At 41.2% G+C, this 22967-nt stretch overlaps 1 protein-coding gene across 3 annotated transcripts; it reads right to left on the reverse strand.

The window, feature by feature from the left end:
* Positions 1 to 378: 378 nt before the first annotated feature.
* Positions 379 to 22954, reverse strand: RNMT (RNA guanine-7 methyltransferase). Of its 3 annotated transcripts, none has more exons than XM_075084610.1 (11): positions 22868 to 22954; positions 20967 to 21243; positions 18718 to 18850; positions 17082 to 17204; positions 15932 to 16047; positions 13799 to 13980; positions 13046 to 13210; positions 11805 to 11922; positions 6604 to 6705; positions 4084 to 4117; positions 379 to 2198 (listed from the first exon to the last, which is right to left on the reverse strand). In XM_075084610.1, exons 2-11 carry the CDS (start codon positions 21198 to 21200, stop codon positions 2161 to 2163), a joined length of 1245 nt encoding a protein of 414 aa, XP_074940711.1. In that variant the 5' UTR covers positions 21201 to 21243; positions 22868 to 22954; the 3' UTR covers positions 379 to 2160. The 3 variants fall into 3 exon arrangements, with proteins under 3 accessions (XP_074940711.1, XP_074940712.1, XP_074940713.1); XM_075084611.1 differs by lacking the exon at positions 22868 to 22954 and adding an exon at positions 22502 to 22721; XM_075084612.1 differs by lacking the exon at positions 22868 to 22954 and adding an exon at positions 22007 to 22719.
* Positions 22955 to 22967: the final 13 nt, after the last annotated feature.

The raw sequence follows: 22967 nt of genomic DNA on the forward strand, positions 1-22967 counted from the left end.
ACCACCAATGCATACAAATCCCTGAAGGGAGCGTGCAAAGAAGAGAGAGCCAGGCTCTTTCCGGTGGTGCCCAGTGACAGGGACAGAAGCAATGAGCACAGCCTGAAACGCAGGAGGTTCCCTCTCAACATCAGGAAACACTCTTTCACTGTGAGGGTGACCGAGTGCCTGCACAGGTTGCCCAGGGACGTTGTGGAGTCTCTGTCCTTGGAGATATTCAAAAGCTCTCTGGATGTGGTTCTGGCCAATCGGCTCTAGGTGAACCTGGTTGAGCAGAGCAGGGTTGGACCAGATGACCTCCAGAGGTCCCTTCCAACATCAACCATTATGTGATTATGGGGTATGTTGAAATTTGCTTAAAAGAGGAAAGACACTCCATTGTATTTCCCCTCTTTTTATTGTTCCATTTTCTTCCAAAAATAGCATAACAATGTACTTGCAAAGGAAATCTGATACAAGAAGTCTAACAAAACTAGCTTTGATGTACATAAATTTCAATGAAACATTTCAGCACTTCTAAAGTGTTGGCATTTTTCAGCTAGTTTCATGAGTTCTAATTCTAGCGGACAAGAAATTCATGTTTTCTTAATCTCAGCAACAGAACTGACTGATTCTACTGCTTTGGTGAAGGTTATAGGTGTTGTTCTATACAATTAAAAAAAAAGTATATCACGAGTCATGGAGGGAAGAATACGACTTAATTACAGTGGGAAGGCAATACAACTACAAACTCAAATAATTTGAATGCTTAACTTTGTAACAGAAATGTCCTTTCCTAGGTTTAGTATAACTTTTCAAAATACTCATGTACCATCATCATTTCACCCTTTCATCTCTTTGTAAACTATACTAGCCAACACCTGTGAACTGCTACTGTTAGCTCAAGAAGGGAGAAAAAGAACATGAAGTACCCACGCCCTCTCAGTAGGTGAGAGCAAACACCATGTCAGAAATCCCTAAGCCAGCTAAGAGACTGATGGGCAGTTAAGATAGTAATTAGGCACAGTTCTGCCTATTGATACCACTAGATTATATTCCCAAACAAGATATTTGGCTCTAATTTAGGGATTGTTATCCACACGTACCAGGGTGTGTACACACATGCATAGCCCTCCCTCCCAGAGTGAGCTTCTAGTACAATCAAATGATATACAGGACAGGCTCCCCTTTTAATTCATCATCCAGTACATGACCAAGCTCCTGATGCCTTAAGGACTGCAGTGAGGTCCCCATCACCACCAATAGCTCATCCTTCTGCCAAGCCCATTTGGAATTTTATGAAACAAGTAAGAAACACATCCTAAGATCTGCCTAGTAAGTTTCAGGAGACATTAAAACTACCAAAAAGTTAGGTGAGTCTTTAATACAATAGAAAACGTTCATTAATCTAAGTTCAGCAGCTGTTATGGATTACCACACAGTCATATTTGGAAAAACAAAAATATTTAAAACTTTAGAAATTCAGTTCTTTCAGAGCAGTTTTGTACAGAACAAACTCGTTTAATCTTGAAAGCACCATGAAGTGACACTACACATCAGCAAGCACAAAAAAAACCAAGAACATCATGGGACTTTACCATGTAAACTACACCTTGAATACCGCTAAGGTAGATTTACACTGCAGGCTTGAGCACAGCACAGAGGTACTCAAACTGACTCAGATATTATTTGCCACTTAGCTCTGCATGCAATGTAGACATACCCTATATGTGTGGATAGATCTCACTGTGGATTAACTGAGCTCTGCAATACAATATTTAGGCCCTCATTCTGCACCATCGAAGTCAGCAGTCATTCTTCCACCAACTTCAGAAAGTACAGGTTCAGGCTTGTAATCACACACTTCTACTAACAAAACATTTGTTGCTAACATAACATTGTGTCAAGGTCAAACATGAGTTTTGAGAGCATGCAGATTGCTTAGAAATGCTTAAAAAGACTGGTTCGGAATCTTTCTTATATATACACACAAAAGTCCATCTGTCACAGACAGGCAATGTAACTCAGAATCATGAGCTTGCTCTAGTTTTTGGTAGTGTCCTGCACACTTCTGATAATTAAAAAATAAAAAATAAAAAAATAGTTGCCACAATGGATTTCTGACCATTCCAATTTGCATGTGGATATGATCTCTTCTTGCTGCATCCCGTACATGAAGTTTCACAGTTGCTTCTCAAATGCAAATACCAAGTAAATACCTAAAAACGAAAATGGAGTATTTAAAGCTTCAGTTTCCTCTGCCACTTCATTAAGTTTTCAAAACGTAAACAGGTTGATACTTTGCCCAAAGAACTTGTTAGCAGGTTACTCAAATTAGAAAAACTGCTATGGTTTCCCAATGAGTAACTCTAGCATTCAATTCCAGAATGTATTTAGACATGTTTTCACAATAGAGCAAGAATGCACAAAAAGAAAAATATTTTAAATATTGTTGATAAGGTTAATGCAATGCTAACTTGAGTTAATGGTATTACTGAAATGTGAATATAATTCATAAATTACTATGCCTTTCTACACATAATTAACATCCACCTGTACATAAAAAGCCATAAGCAACTAAGTTTAAAGACTCCTTCATACAAGCAGTAATGGACACTTAGGGATGAAATGATCAACTTCATTTTACTTAAAAAGTTAATAAACTCATGGTACAAAATTATTAATTTTGCTCTTTTCAAATACCACAAAGAAGAAATATTTACAAATGCTAGATGGCATTTTCTCAACTCCAGAACAGTACAATTCCAGAAACGGACGCTCATGCAGTCCACACCAGCACCCTTGGAGAAATACTTATTTGGCACGTAATCAATGCCAGCTATGTCAGAAATTTTTATGCTTCATACCAGACAGGTAAGTTAAACCAGTTTCTTGAGGCTGTGACTCTAATTAAACATTTCCAGTTTTCCACTTGAACTCAGCTTTTGTTCTAATGGATGAGGTGCCATAGCTACATTGCAAATCTTTCAAGACAAGGCTCAGCGATAAAGCGAAGTGAAGTCCCATGTAACGAGCAAGCTGTGCTTACACCCTATCAGAAGCGCCATACTCCAAATCTCTCTGAAAACAGGGACTACTTAGAAAATACAGTCATCACTGAACTTTTAAGGGTATAAAAAGCCCCTCTCAATTAGAATAATAGTTTACATTACACTTTTACATTTCTGGAATTAATGTCTACCTTATGATTCATACCTTTAAAATACAGATAATAATTTAAGAAAACAGACACCTTAACTAAAATTTTTTTTCATTCATGGAACCGCTTTTTTTTTTGTTCTTAAACCACTAACACAACCAGTATAATGGTCTGCAAAAATGCAATTGCTGGCTGGCTGCAGTTACACAGAAGTTAGTAATAATCTCTGTGGGAATCAATTTTTATCCTTAGAATTCCCAATCCCTTACATCTGACTTGCACTAAACGCAGCATTGGAAAAAAATTGTGTCAAAAGTTTTCCATGGCACACGCTCACAAAACATTTAACAGCAGTGTATCCTCTTCAGTGTCTGAGGCACTGACTTTTTTCTCCTCCCTTTATAAAACACTCAAATACCTCTTTCACCACCCATGTTTTAATTGCTTCTTCCTGAAACACATATCACTACAGGCAAAGAGTAAAGCTTCAGTCCCTGTCTCCCCAGAACAAATTTGTATTATTTTTGAGGAATGTATGTCCCAGCTGGAGTCTGCTTTCTGGTTGACTGATAACAGATAATAATATTCAAGTGTACCAAACAGAAGTACAGTATTTAATCCTCTAACACTAACAAAATAATCCTTTAACACAGGCATTTTCTCTTCATACATCCTAAGTAAGGCTTCTCCAAACTATTTTAACCAAAAGTTTGCATCCTAGAAGCTACTTAAATAAAACAAAATTTCAACCTATTTTTTGCATTTCCCTCTCAACTTCTTGAGATGTATGAACTACATAATCTATACATAGGCGTTTGAATAACACAAATAATATAATGTTGTTATATTTAAAATTTGGATTTTCTTCCATAACCACAAGGCTATTTTACACACTTTCCACAGCAGTCATTCAGTCAATACTGAGTTTTCAGAACAATACTTACTTGTTGCTTCCCATTCAGATTTACTCAAGGTTCCCTAGAAGGGGACAAAAAAAAAAAAACAAACCAAAAACACCAGTTTCAACAAAAAAAATCAGGAAACAGTAAAACACCAATTTAATTCAGGATAATCAATCTTTCACACACCAACTTCTAACCACCCACACTGTTTAGGAAATAGAAGAGCATTACTATAGACCACAGATACTTATAACTCCAATAACTAGGATGGTAGGGAATCGGAACACCCCAGATAACAGAACATGCCTAAATTACGCAGGTGCAGGAGAAAGGGCCAACAGTCTGTTGGCCTGGATGCCTCTCTAATGCAGAGCATGCCGGATCCATTACCACAAATCAGTGTGGCTTGACCTGGCTCAAGCTGCTCTCCAGCCTGAGATGCCCAACACTTGCAGAAGTCAAGAAGCCCTATATCACAGTGCTGCCACCTTTCCTGGGAATATGGCCTGCCTCCACCTAACACCTCCCTGCAGCCCACAAAAACTCTGCTTGCAAGAGACTAACTCCCAACCCAGCTCAGACACTGAAAAAACAGCCTGCCTTGCAGCCTAGGAAACCTACTCCTAGCTCAGCCTTTCAGATGGAAGCAGGGAAAGTGCACAAGTTAAAAGGTGCTGCCATTTACCCTACCAATTAAGCAGCATAGGTAACAACAAGAAGCTGGTTTTCTGCTCTGCCCACTCCATCCCCTTCCAGTGATTCCTCACCAGGGGCATGATTTAGCCCATATGCTACCCACTGACCAATCCTAACCAAATCATGCATCTTTTAAAACACTACTGACAAAAGGCTTATTCAGATTTTTATTTTGCCATGTGACACAGCCCCTGGGCAAAAGAGGTCTTTGATCTGACCTGACCATTCTCATGTTCTTAAGTTTATTTGTTAGAAGAGCATTTTTCTTTTTAAAATTTTTCAAATACAGAGAGCAAGTTTCTTCTCCCTTTTGATGTAGGATTTTCATACATACAGTAAAAGGAATACATCCTCAAGAATTCAGAACATGAACGGCAGATAAACCAATGATTAAAAAAAGAAAAACCCAAGCAGAAAAACTTCAACCTGACCAGCCTCATGCTATATCTATGACAGTGAAATAGGATGCCATCTACCAGTTACTGCACATGATTTTACTAAAACTACAATCTTTACTCAAACTAGTGTCCAATTCTGGGTCTTTCTTGTCGAAGAGCCTCAACACAAAAAAAGATGTAAAGTTCAGACTGAAAGAGCCAACATTGCTTATCAAGAACCATTCAGCATGAATAGCTAGATTAAACCAAGTCTTTGCAAGATTTCCATCCAGCCTGACTCCCCAGATGCACAGGCAGAAGAAGCAAACACGCAGCTATATGCTACCCTGAATAGCTAGCCTAGCTACAGATGGAGAGGCAATAGCCAAACGGCAGCAGTTCCTGGGAAACAGATGACAGTAGACATGTCCTGTCCTCCTGCTTACTTCCTAGGAACAGCACCTGTGCAGGCTCCTGTTCATCAGGCACCCAGCTCTGAGACCAATACAGAAGAATGAAAGGCTGGGAGGGGCCCAGCTGCAGACAACTCCAACACTGTCATATACTCCTATGACAATGAAAGAAAGAAAAAACCCTTTATAAAACATGAGAAAGACAGCAAGCTCAGAAACGTAGCATGTGCATTAGAAGACAGGACTAGAAGCAGAAAAAACATATTTAATTGGACCACTGATCTAAAATCTAATATGACCTCTATTAAAGATGGTTCAGTATTCTGTTATTTCGGAAGTCACAAATCAAGCTGCCAAAACAGAAGAAATGCAGAAAAATATATGACAGAATGGCAGATTAAGTTTTGTACAAGGTAAGATTATGATCATCACAAAGGAAGTTTCTTTTCATTCCAGAAAGTGAACAGATTATCGTATTTAATAAAATTGAGGGCAAAAATATATGGACTGATTTTTATGTATAGGACTAGTCTACTTCTAGGAGCTCTGTTAAAAAAGAAAAGAAGGCACAGCAGATTTTAAAAAAATAGCATTTACAAAACTAATAAAATTGGCCAAGAAGTGAGCTGGATCATCTTCACCCAAAAAGACAATGGAAACACACTGCTTAAGATTTCAAATACATTCAGTATTATGAAGGAAGTTTTCACTCTCCTGTCAGAAGATTAGAAGAAGAAAGCTAAAGCTTTAAATCAGTAGTGTGAAGATCCAGAAGCAAGAAAATTCTTCAAATTAAGAATTGTTAGATAGCTGCAAAGGCAGATGGCAAAATATTCTCTCCCTTTTGCATTGTTACAAATTTCTTAATAGCTACCTAGTTAAGTGAATTTGATTCTTTGAGTACAGGGTATAGATTAGATGAACTACTCAGTCCTGCAGCCCTAAGATTTTTCACATGCACAAAGACATTCATACCAATTTCATTGCAGCTGAAATGAAGAAGGCACCACGTGTCCGAAAGATCAGGACCTCAATTTTGGACACCATTTGCTCTAGTGAAGTAAGAAGGAACTTACCAATGGTAATTTTGCCTTGCCATCTTTGATGAATTCTTTTGCATGTTCATAGTCATCAGGTTTATCAGAAACAAGCCTGGAATCACCAAATGTAGAATATGGCTGGACAACACAGAAAAAATTAAGAAATATTAATTGTATAGTAAGACACATTAATCATATTGGTTGCGGGTTTGTCACAACATAGCCCGAACAGAGGTCAGTACTTATTAAAAGGATCTTAAGTTTACATCTCTCCTTTACGGCATCTGTAAGATGAGGTCTGATATTCCCTAATTCCCAGAAAATCCAACACCCAGAATTTATAAATTAGCTTTATCTATGTGTCTCCAGAACAGAAGAAACAGAGTAACTACAAAGATTATTCTCCCTGTACAGCTTATTTTTAGTATACCCTCTTTTAGAACAGCAACTGAACAAACCAGCATCTCTTAAGCAGAAGTACTAAGAAATGAGCAACTGTAAGATTTCAAGCAGAATGCTTAAAATGCTTTAATAACACACAGGAGCTGCAACAGAAGTGTGCAACTCATTCTTCAAAACTAATGCATACTCATTAAGGATCCCAGTTACCACATGATGGTCTGTATTTAATGCAGTCCTCAATTTTAAGTGGCCACTAATTTATGACAACTCTCACTTTCAGAATCATAGAATCGCTTAGGTTGGAAAAGACCTTTAAGATCATTGAGTCCAACTGTAAAACTAACACTGCCAAGTGCACCGCTAAACCATGTCCCTAAACACTACATCCACACATCTTTTAAATAGCTTCAGGGATGGTGACTCAACCACATCCCCAGACAGCCTGTTCCAATGCTTGATAGCCCTTTCCATGAAGAAATTTTACCTAATATCTAATCTAAACCTCCCCTGGTGGAACTTCAGGCCATTTCCTCTTGTCCTATTGCTTGTTACTTGGAAGAAGAGACCAACACCCACCTCACTACAACCTCCTTTCAGGTAGTTGTAGAGGGCAACAACGTCTCTCTGTTCAGCCAGGCCAGTCGCCTTCCCCACCAGCTCATCTTTTGGCACATGGGGACAGTCTGCTCTTGGGCCTTTAAGATTTCCTTCTTGAAGAATGTCCAGCCTTCCTGGACCCCTCTGCCCTTCCAGGCTGCCTCCCAAGGGACTCTGTCAACCTGCCTCCTAAACAGGCTAAAGTCTGCCCTCCAGAAGTCCAAGGTGGCAGTTCTGCTGACCCCTCTCCTTACTTCTCCAAGAACTGAAAACTTTATCATGTCATGATTGTTATGCCCAAGACGGCCTCCAACCACCACATCACCCACAAGTCCTTCTCTGTTCACAAACAACAGGTCCGGCGGGGCACCTTCACTAGCTGGCTCACTCCCCAGCTGTATCAGGAAGTTGTCTTGCACACACTCCAGGAACCTCCTACAGTTTCCTCTCTGCTGTACTGTATTTCCAGCAGACATCTGGTAAGTTGAAGTCTGCCACAAGAAAAAAGACTAGCAATTATGAGACTTCTCCCAGCTGCTTATAGAATATTTCATCTGCCTCTTCACCCTGGTTGGGTGGTCTATAACAGACTCCCACCATGATATCTGCCTCATTGGACTTCCCTGATTTTGACCCATAAACACCCAACCCCATCACCAACCTCTAAACACTTGCTAACATGCAGGTCTACCCCACTATCTGTCCTTCCTTGTCTGTCCCTTCTGAAGAGTTTATAGCCATCCATTGCAGCATTACAGTTGTGCCAGTCATCCCACCATGTTTCCATGATGGCAACTATATCATAGTTTTCCCACTACACAATGGCTTCCAGCTCCTCCTGTTTGTTGCCCGTACTGCGAGCATTGGTGTAGATACACTTCAGTTGGACTACTGATCCTGCCACCTTTTTGTGGGAAAAAGCCCTAATTCCCATGTGACTATTCTTGGGCAATTCCATGGTTTCTAACACATCAATAACCCTTGTAACTTTGCTGCCCCATGGATCTCCATCCTCTGTCTCCGCTGAAACAGCAGACTGAAGGACCTTGCTAGCACACTGTCCCTCAAACATTGGCATGCCAGCCCCAGGCTTGTCTCTAGTGAGCCTGGTTTTATCCCTTTCCACCTCCAAATCTAATTTAAAGCTCTTTCAATGAGCCCTGCCAACTCCTGTGCAAAGGTCCTTTTCCCCCTTTGAGACAGGTGTGCCCCGTCTGTTGCCAGCAGGCCTGGCGTCCTATAAAACACCCCATGATCAAAAACCCCAAAATTCTGCTGGTGACACCAGGCTCAGAGCCAGGTATTAATCTGCTGGCTCTTCCTGTTTCTTCCTTCATCATTTCCTGCAACTGGAAGGATAGAGAAGAATACTACTTGTCCTCCTTATCCCTTGACCAGTCATCCCAAGGCCCTGAAGTCTCTCGATTGCCCTCGGACTTCTTGTTGCAACTGCCTGCCTGAAAAATCACTAATGGATAATAATCTGAGAGCCATACCAGGGTAGGAAGTTTTCCCCTCACACCTATAACCTGGGCCCCATGGAGGCAGCAAACTTCCTTAAGAAGTGGGTCTGGTCTGCATATTGGGCCTTCTGTTCCTTTCAGGAGGGAGTCTCCTATGACAATGATCCATCTGTTTTTTCTTTATGGAAGCAGTTTTGATGTAGGGCTTAGGCCAAATTAACCTTTGGTGACACCTCCAAACTAGATGAACCATCGTCCTCATCATTGTTCGGTTCCACTTGCAGAGCCTCACACCTGTTATGGAGGGGCACCTGTGAAGGTGGGGCAGTCACAGAGGAGACACGCCTGCTGTGCCAGGCAGGAACTTGTCGCCATTGCCCCCAATCCCTTGAGCCACTGTGTTCAGCCAGGCAGAGAGAGGATAGGGAATCCTCGGTGTCATGCGTCCTGCCTGCCTGACAGGCCTGTCTCTGGGACAGCAGGGTGCGGTTCCAGTACACACTCTCTCTCATTCCCTGATACTCCTCAACCTTCTGACCTCCTCCTGGAGCTCTGTCACTAAGCAGAGGAGTTCCTGGGCACAGCTCCCACAGGTGTGGGAGCCATCAGGTACTGGCACAGGAGCAGGGCACACCCTGCAGCCTGACACGTGGGTGGCAGCATGGTCCCACTGGAGCTGTCTGGGAAGCTGTGTCAGTCCTGCTGGGTGCAGAGCTTAGAGAGGCCATGGCTTTCTGCTGGGTGGATATCACTGCTCGCTGGTTGAGCTGGCAGAGCTTCAGCACCCTTCCACACGCCCTTCTGCACCAACTGCCAATGCCCTGTTCAGGGCACTCCAACCCTCCCCACGGCTTTCTTTTATACATGGGCAGGGGGGATCGGCCACCAGTTGCTCCTGGCCCCACCCAGGTCTCGTCAGCCACAGTCACGAGTTGCATGCTCCGAGCAGCTCTCTTGGCTCCCCCCTGAGGCTCCCCCAGTTTGGGAAACCCCCCTGCACACTGCACAGGAGTGCTCTGCTGCAGACTGTGCCAGCACCAGCGCTGCTCACCTCAGCGACTGAGAATGAAGCCAATATGTCAAAGGCTGTATCACTATGCTACCAGCAATATGAGCCCACACAAAGCACTGTTTCCTTCAGAGTCAACAAGGACAGTCAAGTCCACTTGCAGCCCACGTGATTCATTTCAGTAAGTCACCAGATACTTGACAGTTTTATGCTGAAAAATTCTACTGTTTGAGGGAGGAGGGAAGAACAGAATACTGTGAGTAAAACGAAAGCCTCAGAGATGGCCTCTCTGAAGCTGCTAAAGTCATCCACAATAAGAGCTTGAGGATAAAAAAGCAAAAACATTGGGCAAAAATATAAGCTAAGTTACAACTAAATACCATTTTCTTCTACAAATACATCCTGTGCTCTTATTCCTACAAATATTACTTTCTGTCTTTTCAATTGATATTTCTTGCACAAAGATCCAGCTTTCAGTCTCTCTCTGCTGAGGAAGAAATGGATTACAGTCACCACTATCTGACACCATGATTCTTGTGCTTCCACTTACTACTTAATAAAAACAAAAGCTTGCCTCAAAATTGAAATTTTATCTACAAAACTGAATCACGCGATTGGCTGCCGGTGCCCAGGCAATGGCAGCAGGGGGCTGCAGAGGTGGCCTCCGTGAGAAGAGGCCAGAGCTGGGGCTGTCCCAGACACAGACAGTTCCTCCAGCTCCAGCAGAGCCACCACAGGGCACAGCTGAGCCCCGCAGCCATGAGTTGGGTGCCTCCAGGAAAGCATATTTAAGAAAGTGAAAAAACCTGTGCAACAGCTGTGAGAGGAGTGCAGAAAAATGTGAAACTACCCTGCAGACACCAAGGCCAGAAAAATGAGGGGAAGGAGGTGCTCCAGGCACTGAGAAAAGACTCCCCTGGAGCCTGTGAAGAAGACTGATATGATACAGGTGATGCAGGTCGTCTCTCTGCAGCACATGGAGGACCACAGTGGAGGACCCCATGCTGGAGCAGGTGGGCATGCCCAAAGGAAGCTTCAGCCTGTGGAGAGCCCACACAGGAGCCCAACCAGGAGCAGGTTTTCTGGCAGGAGCTGCAATGCCGTGGGGAACCAAATAAAGCTGGAGCAGTCTGTTTCCTGAAGGACTGCACCCCATGGAGAGAACGTGCGCTGGAGCAGCTTGTGAAGGACTGTATTCCATGGAAAGAACCCATGTCTGGAGCACGGGAAAAGTGTGAGGAGAAAGGAGTAGCAGAGGCAAAATATTTTGGACTGACTACAACCCCCGTTCCTCACCCCCCTGCGCTGCTGGGTGGGGAGAGGACTCAGAAAGGTCAGGAGTGAAGCTGAGCCTGGGAACAAGCAGTAGGTGGGGCAAAGGTGTTTTTACGTTTGTCTTTGTTTCTCACCATCCTACTCTTCTCTGGTAAGAAGTTAAATTAATGTTCTCCAAATTTAGTGTGTTATACCTGTGATGGTAATTGCTAAGCAGTCTCCCCGTCTTTACCCTGACCCACAGGGTTTCTTTCTTTTTTTCTCCCCCCATCCTCTTGGGAAGAGGGAACAAGAGAGCAGGTTAGTGGGTGTTTGGCAGCCAGCCAAGGTCAACCCACCACAGTTGCACTTTCAGCCACAGAATTTTAGTTCTTCTATTGGTCGCCCTTAATTAATTGCACGACGTTCACAACAGGAATTTCAATTATTGCATAAATAACTAACAAGCTGTAAAATGCTATTTAAATGAAACAAGTTAACTCTGTATTTACCTCCAAGGCCTGCATTCTCCTTAGCAGCATTTTATGCTCCTCGTTCTTGATTTTTTCTTCATAGAATTCCCGAAATGTCATTTTGTAGACTAATTTCATACCATGCTTCTTTGCCATTCTGTCAAAATAATAAGCTTAATTAGGGAAGCCACAAAATTATTATACTTTCATTTTCAAATGAACAATTTTAAGCCACAGTGGCATCTTATGGTATTCACTAGGATTACACTCTTTCTAGAATTGGGTTGGTTTTTTTTACTAAAGACATTGAGATAAAAAACTGCACCACAAACTGTACTTTTTTTAATTAGGACAACAAAAATATACACAGAATTCATTCACAAATATTTTAATAGGAAAACGTCTCTTCTCCCAACACACAGAAGAAACTTCTATTTCAACTTCCAGCTTGACTACCATATTTCCCCTGCAGTATCATCACCCTGTATCATGCCAGATATTATGGATATATTCAGAGAACCTCCTTCTACTAGATTTAGTGCCTTACTTCTCAATTATATGTAGACACTGTGGTCATACAACACTGAAGTTACAAGTGTCAGTGACAGATGCTGGTATTTTTCAAAGAGAACTACAAATGAAGCGTGTGAAAATACACAGGTCTGAAGGGAAAGCTTGATGTTTAACAATAATACTGAACTTGAACGGCAGGGAAAAAACCCAACATGGAAACATCTGTCTGTACCTCAGGAGAAAGGATGGAAAGGCAAATCTGAATTCACAGAAGTAACAGCAAAATGTATACTCACAGATGAACATTTAGAGGAAGAAAAAAACAAGTCATAGGAAAAATCCTAAGAACATCCAAAGAAAGAGGCACCATGATGAAACGGATATACAAAAAGGCTTGCTGAAGAACTAAAAAATGGTAGAATGAATCCCCAAAAAAAGTTAAGATTAAAGAAAAAGCTGACAACACTAAAGGTTTGCTGACAAATCCAACATATCAGATACAGCCATTCTCGCATGAGACCTAGTTCACAGCTTCTGATCAGAGCACCCTCAATTGAGTGCAATGAACAGATTATGGTTGTGGATGGAAATGCAAGAAACCTCTTCATTTGGAGCAACAACAGAAAAAAAAAATGAAGAATGAAAAATATAATAAAGAAATTTAAAATATAATTTTCTGTAAGTATTATGCAATGAAATACAAGCTAAACAAGTGCTTATTATGTTTCACAGCTTTCATGATATAATGAATTCAAAACTTAACTTACTCTTCCAGTAATGGAAAGTAAACCAAGAACTCAGGGACATCAACCACTTCTTCCAAGTGGAAATCATACTTGCAGCCAAACAAGGGATATTCTCCCTTCTTTTCAAATTTTACACTGTACACCTCATTCCCAAATGAATTTGTTTCTGAAGCTTCAAGTCGCTTTCTAGGAAACGAGATATAAGCAAACATTAATTGACCAGGCAGAGAAAACTATGCATAAGAGGTCTGAAAGTGTTTCTCCTGGTACTACAGCATTCACTGATCTCTGTAGTTTCCCTTCTCCCTTATCTAATAAGGCAATGAAACAGTGACATGAAGAAAAGCATACTAGGTTTTAACAGTTTATCTTTCCTATACAACATATAGAGGACTAAATGGACATAGAAAACTAACCTTTAGCCCAGACACAGTCTACAAGAACAAGTCAGACTTCTTGGAACAACTACAGCAAAATCCTGACAGTTATTCCCCAGGCTGTGGCTACTTTGCCCTACTGAAAGCACTACCAAGGGTTTATGTATGAATATCTATACTCAATACCAGAAGAGCTATGGGTGCAAGAGACAAGGATTAGTAAAGATTTACATGTTTGAGTTAAGTTCATGAGCGAGATTTTCTTGAACAGAATTCAAAATTGTTACAAAAAACTTGTTTTTGTTTGCACAAACATATCAGAGCACAGTAAGGATGACTACCACTTACCAATGCTTCACAGACTTTTGAAAGACCAATAGAATATGAAAGTACTTACACAAGTTCAAAGCTATTTGGAGTTGTGCCAATGAAATACCCTCCAGGAGAGAGGCTCCCACAAGCATTTTTAAGCATCATGTCAGCCTGCTCATATGTCTCAAATGAGTAGTGGTAAACAAATTGACAGCTGCAAATGTCAAAGCGCATATCTGGATCATTGTATTTGGAAGACAAGAGATCCTGAAATAGATTAAAATGAATTGTAACAAAAGCATGATTCACTTAAACCTTCCAACAAAATATGCCGCTCCCATAATTCTTTTAAATTCTTCCTTTCAGCTCCCACTCCTTCACAAGTTCAACAAGAAGATGAAAAAAGTAAGAGTAAGAAAAAGTCCTCTGCCGCACAGAAAACCATACATAACATTTGAGAACAAGAATACACATACACAGTTCAAAGTTATCACGTCCTCAAATTCTTTTCATGTTGTGAAGTAACACCACTGCACCTGAAAGGCCAAAACCCAAGGTTAGTTACCTAATAGTTTCCAGAGATATTTTACTGCTGAGGGTTTATAAGCAGGTACCAGTTAGCTGGAAAAAAATTATAATAAAATTAATTTTCAGTTTACTAAATCTCTAATGACAACTGACCTGTTAAACATAAAATTGAGAGGAGGAGGGGTTGTTTTAAATATAGAAAATTGGCTGCCTACTGAGTTGTATCTGTCTGTATTCTCACACACACAGATACATACATGTGTACCACCATACTCCTCCCCACCCCAGACCAAGTAACCAGTAACTCTGAAGAATGTGGAGTCCTTGAAATTTGTCATGTTACAGTTTGCCAGTTTGACCCTGTACTCAGCAGTTCTCCAACTCTTCTTGGTCAGGCTTCTTTCATACAATAATAGTAAGTCACCATAAATAACACAGGAGTACACATGACATGCATCCCATACTTAGAATATTTCATACTTAACAGTTCTAGAGTTTCTCTTCTCTCCCAGACTTCCCATCCACCCACTCATTCTCAGTCGCTACCAGTTCATGCTATGTACTGTCAATGTTCTGTATGTGGCAAGACAAAAATGGACACTTCACATACCCATAGCAATTTTATCTGTTCATTTAGTCCCTCTCTGCATTTTGAGGGAGATACAGGAGACTGAGAAACACAGATGGGCAGAATTGGACAAGCTTTGAAAAGGAGATTTTGCATTATACACAACATAGATGATAGAGATACAAAGTCAGGGCGACTAACTTTCATGTCCATAGACAGAACAGAGCGTACAACAGAAAATACAATGTGCATATAAGACTGTGCTGTAATAGCAAGGTAAAAATATTCCTTTCTCTCCTGGCCAAGGCTCTCTCCTCTCTCCCTTGTTTGTAATTTTAAGCCAAGACACAACCTGGAAGCTGCAACAGACTATTCCTCAGAAGAAAGGAACTAGGCAGCCAAGGATTCAAGCCAACAACACTTCCTGCAAGGATAGGAAGAACAATTTCAGCCTTGCCACAGATATGCTGGAACCAGGTAGGCTCTGTCCCTCAGCCTGCATCAGCAGGGCACTCTCAGCCTTTATTTCTAGGAAGCAAAAGCAAGCAGTGCTGGTTACAAGACTGCCTCCTAAGCCTCAGCAATGTATTCAATATCACCTCCAAACAGTCTAAGAAATCTGCTCCGTGACACAAGTTTTGAAGGTATGTATTATAGCATAGTATGGTAATAGTAAGAAAAAAAAAAAGGTAAAAACAATGCTGCTAGAAAAAACGTACTGGGATAAGCAAAACGTGCAAGTGAAATCAGAAAGCGTCATTTATTCATTCCAGCATAAAAAAAGCCACATTCACACAGATAGTTTCCAACATCCCACGCTGACTCCCAGAACTCCAGAAGTAAATAGTCATTCCCTTCCCCGGTCAAATGAAAGAAACTGAAAGTACCAGATTTATTATCTGAAAAAGACATTCAGGCTTCAAGAATGTTACACTGTAAAACAGTAACGAAACGCATTTAACTATGTCTCAGTAACCTGTGTGGTTGACTCTCCTGATAGTACAACAATATGATCTTAAAAAGATAAACGCTCTAAATATTACAGCACTGGCATCAATTCCTACCCTTGCTTAACACGAGGGCATTAAATCTCCAAAATATTGTAAAGCCTAGGAACTGTACCTTGGTACTATCTGCTTGTATAAATTCTGCATCAAAAATACGTTCATTATAACGACATCGGGCTTTCATGTCTTCATATCGCTGCTTGCACTGTTGCACAGAAATGTCAGCAATATCTAGAGAGAGAGAGATTTTAGGAAGTTCCCATCCTCAAAAGTGCAAAGCAAGCCTCCAAAATTCCAAGTGATGGATACTAGGTGATCAATACTAAGTGCTGTTAGCATTAAGTGTCTGGTATGTATTACCTAAAAGAGTTCAGCTCCCAGAGTTTCTCCAACAGTACCAAAAGCTCTTCATCTTCTTACAAATATACAGGATGTTGAAATGCAATTATTTGTTATATATGCTGATATACTGCCTCATGAGAATTTTTCTGTTTTGTTTTTAAGACTGTTCCTCTCTCAGACATAGAGCTTCACTGAATTATATTAAAACTAACAATATGCACTAAATTTACATAAGAACTTTGTAAGCTAGTTAATTAATTGTATTTGAAGACTGCCAACTGAAAAAAAAAGGCAAGAAAGAGCTGTAAAATGTAGAATACCCAAAACAATTCCTAATAAAGGAATTTTATGAAGTTTTAATATCTGTTAGATTTGAAGTAATGCTTCCTCTGATTATCCTTAGCATGCTTTTTGGGAGAAGGAAACATGGTACCTCCTTCCCAACATCTAAGTAAACTATTTAAATGAAAAATTATTTAATCAGACCATTCTTTTGTCAAACCACTGTGGGGTTTGATATTTTTAAACTGTAACTCTTATTTGTGTATTTGCAGAACAGTTAAAAACACTACAAAAGATTAGATGTGAGACAAAATACATAATATGCAAAATGTCAGTCTCCTCCCCAGTTTTACACTTTGCCTAAAAACAATCTGTGCTAATTGTGCATTTCTTTACTGATCACAGTTTTTATTTATGAGTTGAACTGAAAGCTCATTACACAGAAAATCCATGGTTCTTGTGTTTTTGATGGCAATCAAGTTGATGTCTTCAGGTTAAAAGACAAAAGACAACTTTTTGACAGAAAGTGTATCATTGCATTCTTGAGCTTACTGAAGAAGGAAATAAAAGATTGGAGATGTGCTTGTTTTTCCCATAAAACACTGGTGTCCCTTCCCTGGAAAGTTATTGTGTCTTCTTACCAGTACAGACAAGTTTCTTAATTCTGCCTTTTTTCCATTTCAGTAAGTCTCCACCTTTGCCACATCCTAGATCCAGAACAGTTATATCACTCTTTTTCCATCGTACCCGGTCTATAAATTCACCTAGAAAAATTAAAAAAAAAAAAAAAAAAAGAAAAAAGAGAATGCATATACAGGTGTGTCTAATTCACTTGTATTGTACAGAGATCTCTAAAGGGCCAAAAGGGTTTGAGAATTTTAAAAGATCTCAGAACTTACTGTGCCTGTAAGTCGTCTTAACATTACAGACTTAAATCTCTTTTTCTAGATACCCCAAATGATAAGAACAACCACAAACTTCTAAAACTATGGAGAAGATCATTAATATTTTCTGTGCTTAATGTGCTTTGCATGTAATGTGACTGGAGCTCTGAACTGTATCCCTGGCACACAAAGGCAAAACTGACCATTGCTAAACACTGTGCCTGAGTGGGGAAACAGGGTTCCCTTTCATTACCGTTATAATGAAGGCAGATGTTATTTGGAAGCATGGGAAAGACTTCTGCAGAGGAGTAAAAGCCAATTAAATGCATCAACCACAACTTTTCCTTGTGGTCACATTACAAAAATGCATCGTATTCTCCCACTCACTCTCCTAGGCCTTGCAATAACACTAGCTACTTGACTGCTGTCTTTTTACCCTATGTATACCAATTTCATGTTCCCTTCCATCACCACTCTATCCAGATTATCTCTGCTCTGACTGATGCTGGCATATTATGTGGAACATATCAGCATGCTAGCAACTTTTCTTCACAGTAAGAGGCACAAAATATGTTTGGATACAACTGCTATAACACAACTCTACTGAAATTCATCATGACTGAAAGGCTTCAACACAAGCTCCAGGGAAGTCTTTATATAATATAAACCAAAATATTGCTTCTAACTGCTCTGATACAACACAACAGAAAGCAGTATGCCAAGACAAATGGTGCCAACATCACCTGGCATAGATCCCCCTCATGAATCTGTGGTGCTCTGCCAGTAATTCTTTTCTTTGTCTGGAGATATCTTGATGGTTTTATTTCCTCACTTTGGAATTAATTTGTAGGGTAGCAGACTGCCTTTTACAAAAATCTGCTGATGCTTAAGGAGCTACGACCTCTGGTTTTTCATCCCTTTAAACTGTTGACTATAGGTAATTCAGAAAATATTTACATGTTCGAGTTTCCTACAGAATTGTTTAATCTATACCTAAGGACAGACTGCTTTGGGAAAAAGGCTATGAAATTATTTGAAACAGGTTTAAATAACAAGAACAGTTCAACCTAACAAGAACAGATAGATTCTTTACAATTTAAAGCTGTGTCTTTCTCTTAAAAATGTCATGAAGAACAGTTTCCAGTATGAACTTCCTCTATTTTTCTGATCAGCTCATCTTTAAAACTTTAGCATGTATTTGGCACTCCAACAATATAAAACAGTATCACAAAGATTCAAAATAATATAGGTATTTTATTGTGATTGAAAATTTTACTATGTATTAAGAGACAAAGTGCTATAATAAACATCTGAAAGGAGAAAAAAGTTACATTTCAATACAAAAATTAGTTACATTTTATTAAAGTCTACGCAATCACTTAAGGAGGCTTACCAATGAGGACACTCTTTGTCCAATTATTAAAGTTTCGGAGGTAGAATATGCGAGACTGGCTACGTTTTTCCAATCCGACTTCTTGAAGTTCATTATAATGTGCTGCTACAGCTTGCCCATGGCCTGTCTCACGCTGTAGAAGCGAGGGAAGGAATAGACTCAAACGAATTCTTGTATTACTTTTTCATTTAATCAAAAGACCTGTGTTCACTTTGAGCATTTGAGAAAGTAAACAAGTAATACTGTGAAGAACACCATCATTATCTATAAAAAAGGATTTCCCAAGTCTGTCCTGGTACTGATGTCAGTAATTCAATTACCACAGAGACAACTCCCTTAAAAATTTAACCCCCTTTTCAGTTGGTCCAAGTAATTTCTGGTGGATGATACCCAGCATCTTTCCTTCACAGAAATACTTAACTTTCAGTTCTCTAATACTCTCACCACTCCCAAAGAATCAGTTTCATTCCCCTTAAGCCTGGGATTGAAGAAGAGGATGTTAATCCTCAAGGAACTTCTACCTTCTTCAAAAATCCTGTCTCAGAAATTCAATGTCTCCATCTAACAGAAGCGTAGAAACTGCCAATTTAACCAAAATGCCAACTAGCTGATGTCGCATAAAGGCCGAAGTGGATGTGATCCCACTGCCAGAGCTTTAAACAGACCATGGTAAGGTAACAAGAGTAATGACTTGAGAACTCTCTCATTTAATGCTTAACAGCTGTAGAAATGTCTCTGGTTTAGCCTTAACTGTAAATACTCCAAGAGATTTCTGTCCCATGTGACACAGAGAAGCAGTCCACATCCCAATATTGTGCTCCTAACATTTCTTCACCTTAAAAAATAATCTTCAAGTATATCCATGAAATTGAAATAAATTATAAATAAAATACAAAGTAACAGAACATGGAGAATATACACAAATTCTGCAAGGCACAAAAGTGTTTGAAATAACAGTACAAACTAGAATCTCAGTTAAACCCCACAAACACACCACAAAGCTCCAGCCAGTATGAATTCACACAACAATTAAAAGCATTCCCAACAGTTGACTACAGAAGTCAACATCCTGACATCTTACTATTCAGATAGCAGTTCCTCAAGGGAAAAGAAGGTTTCACTGACTTGAATACACTATGAGAATTCTTCAATGTTTTGTACAGTTTTGGTAACCTTCAGAATGAACATGGACATACTTGCCTGGAATCTCCATGGCCCTATTATTCGGTTATTACAATCAGCTGACTGATGCTAACAAATATTTTGACCATTTCTAGTCCTTTTTTAGAGTAAGCACAGACAGCTCCCTGAATGGCCACTGAGGGTGAAGTAAGCTAGAACGGCTGATTTTGACAACCATGGGAGACATATTCATACCATCCATTAACGCACCTCAGCTGCTGCAAGCCCAAATGCAAACAGCCATCAGCAATAACACCTAGATGTCGGCAGCTGCGTTCAATCACCTCTCTACACCCTTAAGCTACACAAAAACTATGTATTTCTTGTCTACCTAAACCTCATCCCAGAATTACCTGATTAAAAAGATGAAAGGGTTAATAATGTTTCTACCTCAACAAAGAGCACCCTTTATTTTACCAGACTGCTCATACATAATAAAGGACAGCATCATATAAAACTTTACCCTTTTCACCCTCCCAGAGTTAAAAGGACAAATATTTTCTGCTACTCTGGCTGTCTTTGAAAAATAAATAAATAAATCTGAAAACCTTTCAATAATTCTCTTTGCTAACAAATCATGCTGAAATTATATCACAGAGGATGCAGTTGGTAGAGTTTTCTAAATTATACAACACTTCACTGAGGAAATTAAAGGACAAAATTATCTTATGGAAGAACCTCCCATGCACATATAACTACACTAATGCACAGGATAACAACATACAAAACATATCAACTGAAGATACGGGACTTGGACTAATGCCAGTAAACCCTACACGACACCACAACACTGCTACCACATAGACGATGGAATGATAACCTTAGAATTAGGCTAAGCGCGTGCTGAGATGAGTTTTCCTAACGTTCTAATTATTAGCCCTCTTTCTTTTCCTTTACACCCAACATAACTTCTGCACCTGTTATTTTGGTAGGAAGCTAGCCACAAACTTTGACTTTTGGTGTTTCATCCCAGTTCACATATGTTTAGCATAAATATTGTCAGTCTTCTCTTGAGCTAAACCTTTGAAACAAGGATTTGAACATAGCTCAAAATAAATTATACTCACTATTTTCTTCGGAGGTTCATCTTCATGATCTAAATTCTTCCTTTTTGCTCTGCCGTCCTGATTAACCGTATCAACTTCTTTTTCATTTTCAGTGGGGTGCACCATACCTGAAGTTGAACCGTCACCTTCCCAACCAATACCTGAATCTGTTTCTGAAGTACGAGGTGGCTTCTCCACTTCTTCATCCAAACTCTTCTCTACTCCCTGTTCTTCTGTCTTGGTTATATCAGCCATTTTTGACAGGTTATTCCCCTTGCCCGTTGATCAGAATGGAAATCTGCAGAGGGGAAAAAAAGTTCATTAACTATTTTCAGTGTTGAATTTCACTTACTCATGGTTACAGTCATGACTTTCAATCATAATACTAGCACTATAAAAAATAACATGCCTTTGCCCTAAGACAACATAGAGACTTCAAATTTCACTAGTTATTTAATGAAGATAGCACAATAAAACACACAGAATTTCAAAGTACTCTCATTATGAGATCAAATTAAGATAAATCTTTGCTCTTCACGTTTGAGTCTTAGCTATCTTTATTGATTCAACCACAAAGTGCTATTGGTTTTGAGCCTGAAATCTCCCTTCCCCCCCCCAAAGAGGGTAACCTACAAATCACTTGATGTTTAGAAACACAAGCTGTCAGTCCCTCAGAGTAGTAAATTTGTTATGTAATCTGATATGCTTTCAAATGGATGCCATCAAACAAAAAACGGTGGGGTTTTTAAAGAGCAAATTTTCACAGCAGTTGTAGATTTTCAAGTTTGTCAACAATATCCACTGTGCCTCAAGCTTCACTAACACTGGGATTCTCCAGTTGTAACTCATTTCTATACCTCCACTTCACAAACATATATGCAGTTTATAGGACTGGGAATCACTGCCACAAAGCTCATTCAGCCTCCAGCACATCCCAGCCTTCTTTATACCATCATCGGGAAGCTACTTTTCAGTAAAGCACAGGAGGGATAATTGGGCTACTCCTTTTCTAAAACAGTGGCCTATTTCAGTCTAACTAAAACACACACGCTCCACCTTACCCCGGTTTAAGTCCCCTAATGAGAGCCAAAACACGTTCATTAAGGGGACCGCTAATGAGAGACCCCAGAGCAGCTCTCCTCAAGGAAGATGGCGTCGAAATACGACTTATGGAAATAACGTTTCTGCTACGGCACAGCGCCCAACTCATGCTTCCGAAAAAGCACAGCCCTTCCTATCTTCGCCCGGCTGCGCCGAGCAGCCTACCAGGCGGTTTTAAGGCCTAAACTCAGAAGGGCTCAGAATTTCAGCACCGACGACGGCAGCTAGGCACTCTGGGTCCGCTCCTTCGGGACAGCGGCCGCAGAGCGCCGGCGGCGGGAGGCGGGGCCGGGCTACGCTACGCTGGCGGCCCAGGAAGCTCCGAGCAGCGGCGGCCTCTGTGCCGCCGCCACCGCCCCCCGGTAAGAGCCTGGGGCCTGACGGGTTTTAGCTGCGTCATGGGGGGCTGCGCGGAGGGAGGGCGCGAGCGCGTCCCGGGGGCGGCGGGCACGCACCCTCTGGCGGGCGCTCCCACGAGCAGGCCGCCGCCGTTAGCCGGGCGGGTTCCGGGGGACGCAGGAATCCGCGGAGGCCCAGCCCGCCGCAACAACGGACTAAGCGCGCGCCGCCGCCGCTACTACCACCACACCACCCGGGACTCCCGCCGAAGCCGATTGGCGACGGCCGGTGGCGCGGCCAGGGGCAGCGCAGCCTCCCGCGCGCGCCCCGCCCCCCCTCGGCCCCGCCCCCCCGGCTGCCTGCGAGGCCAGGGGCCTGCCTCCCGCCTCGCTCCGCGCCGCCGCCGCCGCCCCGCGCGCGCCGCGCCGCCCGGCCCCGCGCTCCTGCCGTCGGTCCGCCCGGGAGGGCACGTAAGCACTCACCCAGCCCCACGATCGGCCATCCTGTTTGCGGAAGTGACGCCCTCCCTCAGCGCAGCGGCAACCGTTAATGGCGTCAGGTCCGGGGCGGGGGGAAGGGAAA

This window comes from Phalacrocorax aristotelis, chromosome 2 (assembly GCF_949628215.1).
Source record: "Phalacrocorax aristotelis chromosome 2, bGulAri2.1, whole genome shotgun sequence".
Lineage (NCBI taxonomy): Eukaryota > Metazoa > Chordata > Aves > Suliformes > Phalacrocoracidae > Phalacrocorax > Phalacrocorax aristotelis.